At 37.2% G+C, this 12,372-nt stretch overlaps 2 protein-coding genes across 2 annotated transcripts; both read left to right on the top strand.

The window, feature by feature from the left end:
• Positions 1–3,014: 3,014 nt before the first annotated feature.
• On the top strand, positions 3,015–6,436 carry LOC109159129 (bZIP transcription factor 17-like). Its single transcript, XM_019307152.1, has 2 exons — positions 3,015–5,095; positions 5,626–6,436. Exons 1-2 carry the CDS (start codon positions 3,106–3,108, stop codon positions 6,063–6,065), a joined length of 2,430 nt encoding a protein of 809 aa, XP_019162697.1. The 5' UTR covers positions 3,015–3,105; the 3' UTR covers positions 6,066–6,436.
• A 530-nt stretch (positions 6,437–6,966) lies between these two features.
• Positions 6,967–10,200, top strand: LOC109159269 (exocyst complex component SEC15A). Its single transcript, XM_019307371.1, has 2 exons — positions 6,967–7,258; positions 7,681–10,200. The coding sequence occupies exon 2, from the start codon at positions 7,694–7,696 to the stop codon at positions 10,061–10,063; it is 2,370 nt and encodes a 789-aa protein (XP_019162916.1). The 5' UTR covers positions 6,967–7,258; positions 7,681–7,693; the 3' UTR covers positions 10,064–10,200.
• Positions 10,201–12,372: the final 2,172 nt, after the last annotated feature.

The following is a 12,372-nucleotide window of genomic DNA, read 5'->3' as shown; positions in this document are numbered from 1 at the left end:
CCGTACCCTAACACAATAGGCATGTCCCTGACTCCCTGCCCATCTGATGCTTATAATAATAAATACTTATTAAAATAATAATGCTTGTTAGAGTACACTTTGTTATTGTCAAAAGACATTCGAAGTTGTATTTTCGTGTCAATATATTTCCTTCTATGCATCGTCTTAATACTTAATATATTACCCAAAGTTTCTTACCAGGAAAGCAAGATGTAGGCATATATGGAGTGCATCCAAAGTTTTATTGCTTTATTATGGGGCAGGTGTTCATATACTTCTGACCCCAACCAGCACATGCATAATAAAATCCCCCCCCCCCCCACCCAAAAAAAAGAAAAGAAATAGAGCAATCATCATAACTAATCCACATATTTTAATGTTCCCTTCTAACAAATCATTATTTTAGTAATCAATGTAATTACCATTTCAGTCATTTTTTTAATACTTTTAATTTGAATTATTAAAAATATAAATGATACCCAAACTACAAAGAACACCATATTAGTAATTTTACCATGGAAGTCATGGGGTTAAGATCACCCGATTAGAATTCTAAATTTGAACGCGATGACACAATAACCTATTAAAATCATTAGACATGTTAAAATGACGTTTAAAAAAAAAAACTTTTGAACAAAAAATATTTTAAGAAATCTACAATTGAATCTAACAAAATAGAAAAGTTATTCAATTCATGACATATCATAATATACTTAACATGATAAAATAACATTGAAAAAATAAAAATGAATGCTAATTTTAACGAGTTCAGCTGATTAAGCCGTTAATACATGAAATTTAATGAGTTTTTATCAAGTAAATTTTAAGACTAAAAATTAACTTATTATGTTTAATTTTGTATTGTATTAACCGATCATGTAAAGATTGTCAAGTCTTATATATACAAAATAAGAAGAGTTTATAATTGTATTACATATCTTAAAAATTAAAATTATACTCATTATCTTTGATTCTTTGAACATGGTAATTGACTATTGACTATTGATTGGTATAAGATAAAGTTTTTTTTTGTTCTTTATTTCCGTCGGATCTGTGAGTAACACCTTAACGAATCATCAATATTTTATCATCGCATATAGGATGGATAAGAACATAGTCCGTAGTTAATTAGTACGGCCTAGCAATAAAGATAACGAAATTATTTAAGCGTATAGACAAAGAAAAATGCAGGATTAGATTTTGTTTTTTGAAAGTTACTGGCTCTATTACATTGTAGTATCTGTTCATATACTTTCTCAACCTACTGAAACACAAAGAATCAATAACGCCTCCACTAAGGCTTGAACTCATAATCTTCCAATTGGAAGTCCAACCCGGATACCATTAGACCATATAGTCCTGGTGCAGGATTAGATTTAAATGCGTAAAATTAAAAAAGTGGTCCTAAAACAAACAGGAAGTGCAACGTTATGGAGGAGACGTGCAATCCGAGTCAAGCTAAGAAGTTTCGCGATAAGCGTCGGCCGTGCGCGGGGGGTTGAGAGTTACCGGCTACGACGCGTCACAACCGCTCCACCACTCTCGCCTCTATCGTCTTGCTTCACGCGCTCTGCTTCATACTACCCAAGTAAGTAATACAAACCACGGATGATTGTGTTCATTGCCAACCCTATATAGATAGGTATTATTTAGAGTTATTTATGTTTTTAGTTAAAGATTTATAGGTAATATAATATTTGACTTTTTTTTTAAACATCATTGATCCTATTATTATTGTTGGTATGATTATTTTCGATCATCTGTCAACAAATATGTTTAAATTACATTAAATATTTAAGTCTATTTAGTTCTAGCTAAGTGATACTTTTTCTAAAAAAAAATTTATATGCATCATTTTACTGTTGCGAAGGATCAAGTTGTGGAGGCATTACTATAGAGGCACGGATTGCAATTGAAAAAGAGAGGTGACTCTAGCTGTGAATTATTAGAGATTTTTTTTTTTTTTGTAAAATAATAAAAATAAAAATAGAACGAGTCAACTCACTTTATATAAAAAGGACCGTAATGTTATCATATTTAATGTTATTTAAACTAATTTGTTGACGGATGATAAGAAAATAGTCATACTACTACAATATTACAATAATATTATGATCAATATGGAATATTTTGAAAAAAAATACTAAAAGTGGTATTTGGGTAATAGAATAATAAATATTGTGTGACTATTATATCTAATCTTAGTATCCAAAAAAAGGAAGATATATTACCATGTTTTTTTGGGTGAAGAAGATATATTACCATGTTAGCTATTCACTTTATTACATACAAATTATTTAAGAACTTAAAAATCAACATCATTCATCTTAAACATAATTAATCAAAATATCCATTTCATACAATTAAAAACTTTTAAATTACATCCACATGCTCTAGGGACAAGGTCTTATAGATTTAGTATTAATTCGACAAAATTAGAATTACTTAAGTTAAAAAAAACTTATAAATTAAATCTAAAAAATCTCCCATATACAAAAATAGATTCGGATATTATAGCAACCAACCAATGATAAACTCAAATAAAGATTTTTTATTTTTTTTTTACTTCAAATAATATAATTGAATATGCCAACTACCATGTAATGTGATGACATCCCGGTTACCATTCTAAATGAATAGTCATAGTTTCAAACACTAGTGGTGGAGACTTAGATTCTTTGGGCAGATTAGATATTACCTTGTAAAGAATCATGAGTATTAAAAAAAATAAAAAATATATAATTGAATATAATTATTACGTTATGTAAATTTTTTATATTAAATTTCGAATTAATTGTTACAAACCGTAAATGTATAAATTATTTTCACTGATATGTATATTAAAAAAATAACTTTATTAAAAGTTTTATGGATCGATATTAAAATATGGAGTGGGTGACCACATAAATTTACCATATTCACGTGAGGGGCATTAAATGCGTGTCGTGCACGTCCTTCTGTAACGCGTTCTGTCCACTCCCTTGCATAAACCTACCAAAGACTTAAACCTCAGAGCTCAGTCTTCAGAAAAAGGAAATAAGGAAAACGTTCAGCAATATCTCTCTCTCTCTCTCTCTGTGATCCATTGTCGGAAACCTACAAACCATGGCCAAAACAGCGGTGGCGGAGCCACCGACGCCGCCATCAAATCTCAACCTCACCACCGCCACTGGCGCTGCCGATGGATTGGAGGACGTCCTCCCAATTTCACCTCTGGAAGCCGCACACATGTTCCAAAACGACGACGTGGTGATGGACGACTTCGACTTCCCCTTCGACTTCTCCTTCGATGATTTCTGCCTTCCCTTCGGTGCGGATAATTCTCTCAGTCAAAATTTCCTACCAGTTTCGCTCGACCAGGCCGGTTGTGATCCGGTGCAGGCGCAGCTTGATGTAGGTCCCACTTGTTACGTGCAACCCGGGTCTGGCTGTGAACCGATCGGGGCGTTTAAGAATTCTGCTAGCATTTTCAAGTCGTCGTCTTCAGAACTGTGTCATTTCTCCGCCGATCAGATTGCCGGAGACGCCATGCTTCTGAATTCTGTTTCGCCGGAGCTAAGCTCGAGCTCTTCTAGGGTTTTGGTCGTGAACTCGCCGGAATCTCAGCAGATTTACGGAGATGTCTCTGGATACCTGAATGTTCCATCGCCTGAGTCGAATGGGTCTAATCGCGAGGCTTCTCAGCGGTCTGGAAATGAAAACCAGGGCTCGAGTGGAGATGTGGTTTTGAATTGTCCTTCGCCAGAGTCTGAGGGTTCGGGCAACTGTGGTCCCAACGTCTCTGCAGCGCCGGATTTACTGTCCACGGACTCGGATAAATCGGTAAATTCTTCTACTGACTTTGGCAATAATTCAATAAAGATTGGTGTGGTTGATCAGAAAATCAAGTTGGAGGAATTGAATGCTAATATTAACAATTGTAGTAACTCTATGTTAAAGAGGAAAAAACAGGCTGAAGATACTAATAATGTGGAGTCTAGGAGTAGCAAATATAGAAAACCAGTTGATGACACAAACACCGAGAATAACAGTGAAAATAATGATAATATCACTATTGAAGAGGAAGAGAAGAGGAAAACAAGATTAATGAGAAATCGGGAGAGTGCTCAGCTCTCGAGGCAAAGGAAGAAGCATTATGTTGAGGAGTTAGAGGATAAAGTGAGGACAATGCATTCAACTATCCAAGATTTGAATTCCAAGATATCTTATATAATGGCCGAAAATGTTAGCTTAAGGCAGCAGATGGGTGGGAATGGTGTGGCTGTTGCGCCCCCAATGCCTCCCCCAGGGATGTATCCACCCGTTATGTATCCGTGGATGCCATGTGCCCCACCTTATATGGTGAAGCCACAGGGGTCGCAAGTGCCATTAGTTCCTATTCCAAGGTTGAAGCCACAACAAACAGTCTCAGCACCTAAGAGTAGTAAGAAAGTGGAGAGTAAGAAGAATGAGCCAAAGACTAAAAAGGTTGCTAGTGTTACTTTCCTTGGCTTGTTATTTTTTATATTGGTAGTTGGAGGATTGGTTCCCACGGTGAATGTAAGATATGGGGGAATAAGAGAGGCATTTACTGGGAATACCAGGAGTGGGTACTATGAAAAGCACCCTGCTAGAGTGTTGGCTGTTAATAGAACTGGACAAGGTGAGAGTTCTGCGCATGGAAAACATTCTAGTGATGTTACCCATTTTGGTGTGCAAGGTCATGGTGGTGGAGGAGGAAAGCAACATAGTGAGCAAGATGCTGATGAGTTTGGTCAGTCAGGCAATGGTAGTGTGCCCCTTGCAGCCTCCTTATATGTTCCGAGGAATGACAAGCTTGTGAAAATTGATGGTAACTTAATCATTCATTCTGTTCTGGCAAGTGAGAAAGCCATGGCATCTCATGTGAGTGCTGAAGAAAAGGTTAGTCAAGAGACAGGTCTAGCAGTTCCTGAAAATATGGCCCCTGCTATTACTGCTGGAAGGCATCCTCATATGTACCAAGGTGCAGCTGAACGGCAAAGGGCTCTTGGTTCTGATTCTATGGGTAAGGACAATATGAGGTCAACGGGAGCTGATGGTAGGCTACAGCAATGGTTCAGAGAAGGCCTTGCCGGTAAAATTCAATATTCATAACCTATTACCATTGCAAACTATCTTAGTGTTTTTATTGAATTGATGAACTTCTTTACTTGACATCTCTGCATAATTTAAGGTCTTGCAAGTAGGGCTGTCAGCCTGTAAATGAACACATCCATTTGCAAAACAAAGTTCGACTCTCTTTGAATGAGCTCAAATCAAGCACTTTGCCTATTTGTTTGAGTGGCTTGATTTGTGTAGTGTATGTAATGGAATATATTAATATCACCCACCTATTATGGACATTAAATAAATAAATATGGAGTTTTTATCTAATGTTTATGTGTGTGTATCTATCTATTTACATTTTACAGTGACCTGACACTCTTAGAGTAATTTAGTGCCTCGTGAAAGACCGGCGAATACTTGTCTACTAAGTTTTTACTTTATATCAAGTATGCTGAATGTGTTATATCAAATAAGATAGTTTGGCTTGTTTGCAATATAGCTTGTTTATATTGTTTACCAAATATATCATGCATTTTTCTTGTAATATTGTGGGTGCAGGGCCGATGTTAAGCTCTGGTATGTGCAGTGAGGTGTTCCAGTTTGATGTGTCATCAGCAATAGTTCCAGCAACTTCCATGAGGGATGTGTCTCTAGAAGAAACTCGGAATAGTACAAAGTCAAAAAAGGGAAGAAATAGAAGGATTCTTAATGGTCTTTCTGTTCCCCTTTCTGCAACATCTCACAACATCTCTGAAGAAACTGCTGAAATAAGTGGAAACAAAGAAAAGCTGAAAGGGAATAACAATTCACTGTCTTCAATGGTTGTTTCTGTGCTTGTTGATCCAAGAGAGGGAGGCGATGGTGACGTTGATGGCGTGATGGGAAAGAAGTCTCTTTCCCGGATTTTCGTCGTTGTACTGGTAGACAGCGTCAAGTACGTCACATACTCATGCATGCTCCCGTTCAAGGGCTCGGTCCCTCATCTAGTGACTACCTGAGGAAGGAAGAGGTGTTCAATAAAACATATGACAGATAGCAAGTCCACCCATCTTCTGAAGCAATTTTGTAGAAAGCAAAATGTCTAAGTAGTAGTGCTTACAGCTGAGCAATAGCCATGCATGGAACTTGAAGAACCAACCCTCTGCTAGGATGAACGATCTGATAGAGGATAACACCCTGGGAAGGGAATATCTAAGACTTTTTTTTTTTTTTTTTTTTTTTTTTTTAAATCTTCTGTAGCTTCTCATGTAACCTGAACCAGAACCATGATGCAGCCATTTCTAACTTGTGTATGAGAACACATATATATTTCCCTTATGTGTTTATCAATGTAATTTATTGTTTCTTTCAGTTCCATTTGGATCTGTAACTTTCAGCTTTCTACTAACTCCAAATGTGCCTGTGTTGAGCATATAATCATTAATATGCAATCAACTATCAGTTTAGACTTTTAGTTGAGATGAAGCATATGCTTCAATTGCCTGCAGACAGTATTCTCTTTCTCTCTCATTAATGGCATTGTTTTTGTGCTTTCGGTCCCCATAGCCATAATTTAATTTTTTAGGGACTCGTAGTCTATTACATATATACATGTTATTTTATAGCAGGTAAAATAGATAAATTAACAAGTTAATAGATGAGTCTGTCCATTTTCTTTTTATTTAATCATTGAGCATGATCACGAGATTAATGAAGTGTATTAATTTTCTAAAAATGATTAAAGTGTGATTTGGGTTGTCTTGGCTTCAAAGAGAATGTTTTGTGGCGTTCACCTTCCTGGGGCGGTTGGGCACGACAAGACAACACTAATACTCCGTACTTTGTACATACATTCTCTCAGAAACATAAACATAGACGAAATATAATGATATATTTATTTCTTTTTATCATTAATTATTATTATTGATTATTGATTAATTGTTTATTCAGAAAATGGGAGTAATAGCATTAGAAACATCGAATTGTAGCTGGCTGGAATGACAGGAAATCAATCCAGACTGAAGCATATCACAAGAACCGAAACCTTTCCCCCATAGATCTTCTTCTTCTCTTCTTCGTTGTTCAGGTTGAAAACAGCAGAAGAGAGAGAGAGAGAGAGAGAGAGAGAGAGAGAAAACTGTAAACTCCCCCCTCTAGGGCACGCGACTGGATCTCCCTCCATCACATTAAAGTTTCAATCTTTGTTTCTGGGTAAGTATTAAAGTTTCAATTTCACATATGCCCATTTCGCAAAAAACATTACTTTCCCCCACCCCTTATTCTTGAATGTTTACGAGGTTTCTACGGCCATTCGTAGTATTTGGTGATTTTGGTTGTGGAATTGTTTAGTATTTTCCGCTAATGTAAGCCCAGTTATGTTTACATCATTACTTTTTTAGGTTCTTTATTTGTTCTGTTTTTGTACTTTCCGTTGTTGTTATCAGAGAGGAGAGGGTGGATCTATTTATGGTATGATTTATTTTTTATATTTCTTGTCTCAAACAAATACTCTGTAAATTGACAAAATCCCCATTTTCTTTTCTGGGTAAACTATGTTGAACTTGAAATATATTTCTGTTGCCATTTCATCAAGTTACGTAGGTATTGAATTTTGATGAATGTATGTATGCAGGCTTTGATTAGAATCATGAGTTCTAAAACTAAGAGGAGGACTGTGGCAGAGAATGGCGATGCTGCTGAGGATACTGTTCTTGTTACTATGATAAACAATGGGGACGATTTAGGTCCTTTGGTGAGGCATTCTTTCGACAGTGGGAAGCCGGAAGCCCTCCTACATCAGCTTAAAAATGTGGTCAAGAAGAAAGAAGTTGAAATAGAGGAGCTTTGCAAGCTTCACTATGAGGATTTCATTGTTGCAGTGGATGAGCTTCGCGGTGTATTAGTTGATGCAGAAGAGCTCAAAAGCGAACTTGCATCTGAAAATTTCAGGTTGCAAGACGTTGGAAGTGCCCTGCTTTTGAAACTCGAAGATCTTCTTGAATCCTATTCGATTAAGAAGAATGTTACAGAGGCGATTAAGATGTCCAGGAATTGTGTCCAAGTTCTGGAGCTTTGTGTCAAGTGTAATACCCACATTTCTCAGGGGCAATTTTATCCTGCTCTCAAAGCTGTAGATCTTATTGAGAAAAATTATTTGCAGAACATTCCCGTGAAGAAGCTCAAGGCAATCATAGAGGTAAGAATACCGCTAATAAAGTCACACATTGAGAAGAAAGTGTGCACTGAAGTCAATGAATGGCTTGTCCATATAAGGAGTACCGGGAAAGATATTGGGCAGACTGCGATTTCATATGCAGCATCAGCTCGCCAGAGGGATGAAGATATGCTAGCTCGTCAAAGAAAGGCTGAGGAACAGAGTTGTTTGGGTTTGGGACATTTCAGTTATAGCTTGGATGTTGAAGAAATAGATGAAGAATCCATTTTAAAGTTCGATCTTACACCACTTTACCGAGCCCACCACATTCACAAATGTCTTGGATACCCAGAGCAGTTTCGCGAATACTACTACAAAAATCGGTTCTTGCAGCTAAGTTCAGATTTGCAAATTTCCTCAGCTCAACCGTTTCTTGAATCCCATCAGGGTTTCTTGGCTCAGACTGCGGGGTATTTTATTGTTGAGGATCGGGTAATGCGGACTGCTGGTGGGCTTCTATCACCGAGTCAGCTCGAGACGATGTGGGAAACGGCTGTGGCCAAAGTTACTTCAGTCTTGTCGGACCAATTTTCCCATGTTGATAGTGCCAGTCATCTTCTCTTGGTGAAGGATTACGTGACTCTTTTTGGGGCAACCCTCCGAGATTATGGCTACGAAGTGGGCTCAATTCTCGAGACTCTCAATAGTAGCCGTGAAAAATATCATGAACTTCTTTTGGCAGAGTGTAGGCAACAAATCATGGGTATCATCACGAATGATACATATGAACAGATGGTAATGAAAAAGGAGTCGGACTACCAGGCAAATGTTTTGGTATTTCATCTTCAGACCTCTGATATAATGCCCGCATTCCCTTTCATTGCTCCCTTCTCGTCTATGGTACCCGATTGCTGTCGAACTGTTAGAGCATTCATCAAGGATTCGGTTAATTATTTGTCTTATGGAAGCCAAATGAACTTTTTCGATTTTGTCAAGAAGTATTTGGATAAGCTCTTAATTGATGTCCTAAATGAAGCAATACTCGACACGATTCACAGTGGCACGACTGGTGTGTCTCAGGCTATGCAAATTGCTGCAAATATAGCTGTTCTAGAAAGAGCGTGCGATTATTTTCTTCAACATGCAGCCCAACAATGTGGGATCCCTGTCCGGTCAGTTGAAAGACCTCAAGGCAGTTTAACTGCCAAGATTGTTCTCAAAACTTCTAGGGATGCTGCTTATCTTGCTTTGTTAAGCTTGGTAAACGACAAGTTGGAAGAGTTCATGTCACTCACAGAAAACGTGAACTGGACGGTAGAAGATGCTCCCCAGGGAGGAAATGAGTATATTAACGAGGTGCTTATTTACCTCGACACCCTTATGTCCACTGCTCAGCAAATTTTGCCTCTTGATGCTTTGTATAAAGTCGGGAGTGGTGCACTCGAGCATATTTCCAACTCCATTGTGGGAGCTTTTCTTAGTGACGCTGTAAAAAGATTCAACGTTAATGTTGTGATGGGCATCAACCAAGATTTGAAGGCATTGGAATCTTTTGCTGATGAGAAGTTTCACAGCACCGGGTTGAGCGAGATATACAGCGAAGGAAGCTTCCGAGGATGCTTGATAGAGGCTAGACAATTGATAAACCTTCTGTTGAGCAGTCAACCGGAGAACTTCATGAATCCTGTGATACGGCAGAGGAACTACTATTCTTTGGATTATAAAAGGGTTGCGACTATCTGTGACAAGTACAGGGACGCTGCTGATGGACTGTTCGGAAGTCTTGCAAGAGGAAATACTAAGCAAAGTGCCCGTAAAAAATCCATGGACACGCTGAAGAAAAGACTAAGGGATTTCAACTGAGAAATCGTAATATATGGATTAGAAAGTAGCTTCTTTTTGTTTTTCCTTAATTTTTTTTTTGTGATTGAAAATAAACGAATTCTTTTATTTGCTGCTGAATTTTCAGAAATGAGGAGTGTTACTTTTATTGTTCTGCACACTGTCTCTTTCCTTATTTTCAGGTGCTCTCTGTCTCTGTCTCCTCAATCCCCCTCTCCCCGAAAGAGAAAAAAACTCTCCCCAAAAGAGAAAAAAGAAAAAAACTTTGACAGGAAAAAAGAAAAAGGATTAAATGGGAGTGAAATTATTTGCAGCACATGTTTTCTAGAGCACCTCAGTTGCCTCTATGGCAATGTATAGGCTGTGTGATTTTGTAAAACAATTGTTTTTAATGTGTACTTAATTATGTTTTTCCTGAGCTTTCATTGATTTGATTTAGAATAACTATGATATTTGATCTGCCATGCATTGTGAATTAGTGTGGATTGATATTTTTAATCTAATGGATTTTGTTTATTTTCATTTGATAGATAAACGGAGGTGAGGTTCTGCACTCTTTGTGGTACGTACTTGGTTTACTTCAACATCTAATTATGCATCTTTATTCAGTTGTTTACTTATTTTTCCATATTTTTGTACTCTGATGCACAAGTCTTTTGTTTATAAAGACATTGCTATTCTCGGTGGTTGGTTAGTTGAAGTATTTTTGAATCATGCACAATTAAGTCATAATTATCTTACCCTCACACTTGGAGTTAAACTATATTTGTACTGAGTTTCACCAAAATCTAATTTCGCATGCCTATAATCCTATATGCTTTTTCTGGGCTTATCATATGCTTACATTGCCTCAGTTTGGTTACATTTCTCATTTTGGGTTTTTTACATTTCTCATTTTGGGTTTTTTATTTCTGCAAAAATGTTTTTGTCTAAGTATGTGTGAAGTGAAAATGATATGATGTCATTGAACTTAGGTGATAAAGTAGACATTAGTGTACAGTTGATGCTTGGCATGATACTCTTTACAGGTTCTGATTTGTTGGCAATTGATATAAATTGATTTTGAAGCTGTTGTATCATGCAACATTTGTGAAGGAAGATGCACAAAATGACACTCTTTCCACTATAACCATAGTCTTTCTCTGTTAGTTGAATCAAGTGTATGTATTATAGGTGAGGGCATAATTTGATTGGTTTACTAATCTAAATAAGTTAATAGTTTGATTGGGGTACGATTGTTTTTGTCTGTATATATGTTATAGCTATGTGGGGATGGCGGAATGATAGCTGATGTGATATAAATGTCGCGGACTTGTTCTCGCTAACGACGTCACGTGCGGCAAGGCAAGTAAAGCTAACGACGTCACGTGCGGCCTATGAGTAAGGCAAGAATCTCACAAAGAAGTTTAAGAACGACAAGCTCTCTAAGGAACTTAGATTACTTGAACTCATGGATGGTTACAAATGAGCACCCATGAGGGGTATTTATAACCATTCCACCTCCCCCAATGAATGATGGCGATTTACTTGATCTAATGGCTAATAATCTAGCTCTAGAACATTCTCTAAATCTCTACACAAACTAAGGGTTCTCTAATGTTTTAAAACATTCTATATATCTCTATTACCTCTAGTGTTAGGTATATGTTTCTAAAATATTCTATCAACTATGAGATGTTATGTACAAGTGCTAAAAAACTCCAGAAAGATGTAGTAAACCTCGAAAATGTATAGCAAAGGTGCACGGGCGTTACATAAAGCTCACCAAGTAGTGTGCAACCACCTAGTTCACATACTACAAACCTTGATAAGGATGAATATAATGCACCAGTACATATCAAAACCCTACATATCTTTCTACTTTTTCTTCTAGGATACAGATGTTGGCTAGACATCCTTAGCAAATCCAAAGTCCATTGACTAGTTTGGGAGTAGTGGCTACAAGAAAACAAAGGGGGGGGGGGGGGGGGGGGGGGGTGAGTGGGTGTGGGGACTGCATTTGACTGGATTACAAATTGGGAAGGCTCACAGACCATTTGATCATTGGGGCTGTGTGGGACATATAAAAATCTTTATATGTATATATAATTATATATATACATATGATTTTTGTACTCTTTCTCCTACACCAACCACTCCGATGCAGAAGTCTTTTGGTTTCTTTTATCATATGCTTACATTGTTACTTGTTCTAGGTTCTCATCTTTGTCACCAATATTGACTGGACATTTTCTTCCTGTAAGGGGAGAGCCCCTGCCTCTGCTTGGTTTATTCCAAAAACATTTTTCCCATTTTGTGTTTTATGTTTCTGCAAGAATTTTTTTGTCTAA

The sequence above is a fragment of the Ipomoea nil genome, unplaced genomic scaffold (genome assembly GCF_001879475.1).
Source record: "Ipomoea nil cultivar Tokyo-kokei standard unplaced genomic scaffold, Asagao_1.1 scaffold2826, whole genome shotgun sequence".
NCBI classification, from domain to species: domain Eukaryota; kingdom Viridiplantae; phylum Streptophyta; class Magnoliopsida; order Solanales; family Convolvulaceae; genus Ipomoea; species Ipomoea nil.
Note: the sequence above shows the minus strand (reverse complement) of the source record. Positions and strands in the feature narration are given on the sequence as shown.

Excerpts from the sequence above, each read along its gene's own strand:
- LOC109159129 (XM_019307152.1), top strand. The coding sequence starts at position 3,106 with ATGGCCAAAACAGCGGTGGCGGAGCCACCGACGCCGCCATCAAATCTC. Across the intron at positions 5,096-5,625 it reads GTTCAGAGAAGGCCTTGCCG|GGCCGATGTTAAGCTCTGGT; the intron begins GTAAAATTCAAT and ends TTGTGGGTGCAG.
- LOC109159269 (XM_019307371.1), top strand. The coding sequence starts at position 7,694 with ATGAGTTCTAAAACTAAGAGGAGGACTGTGGCAGAGAATGGCGATGCT.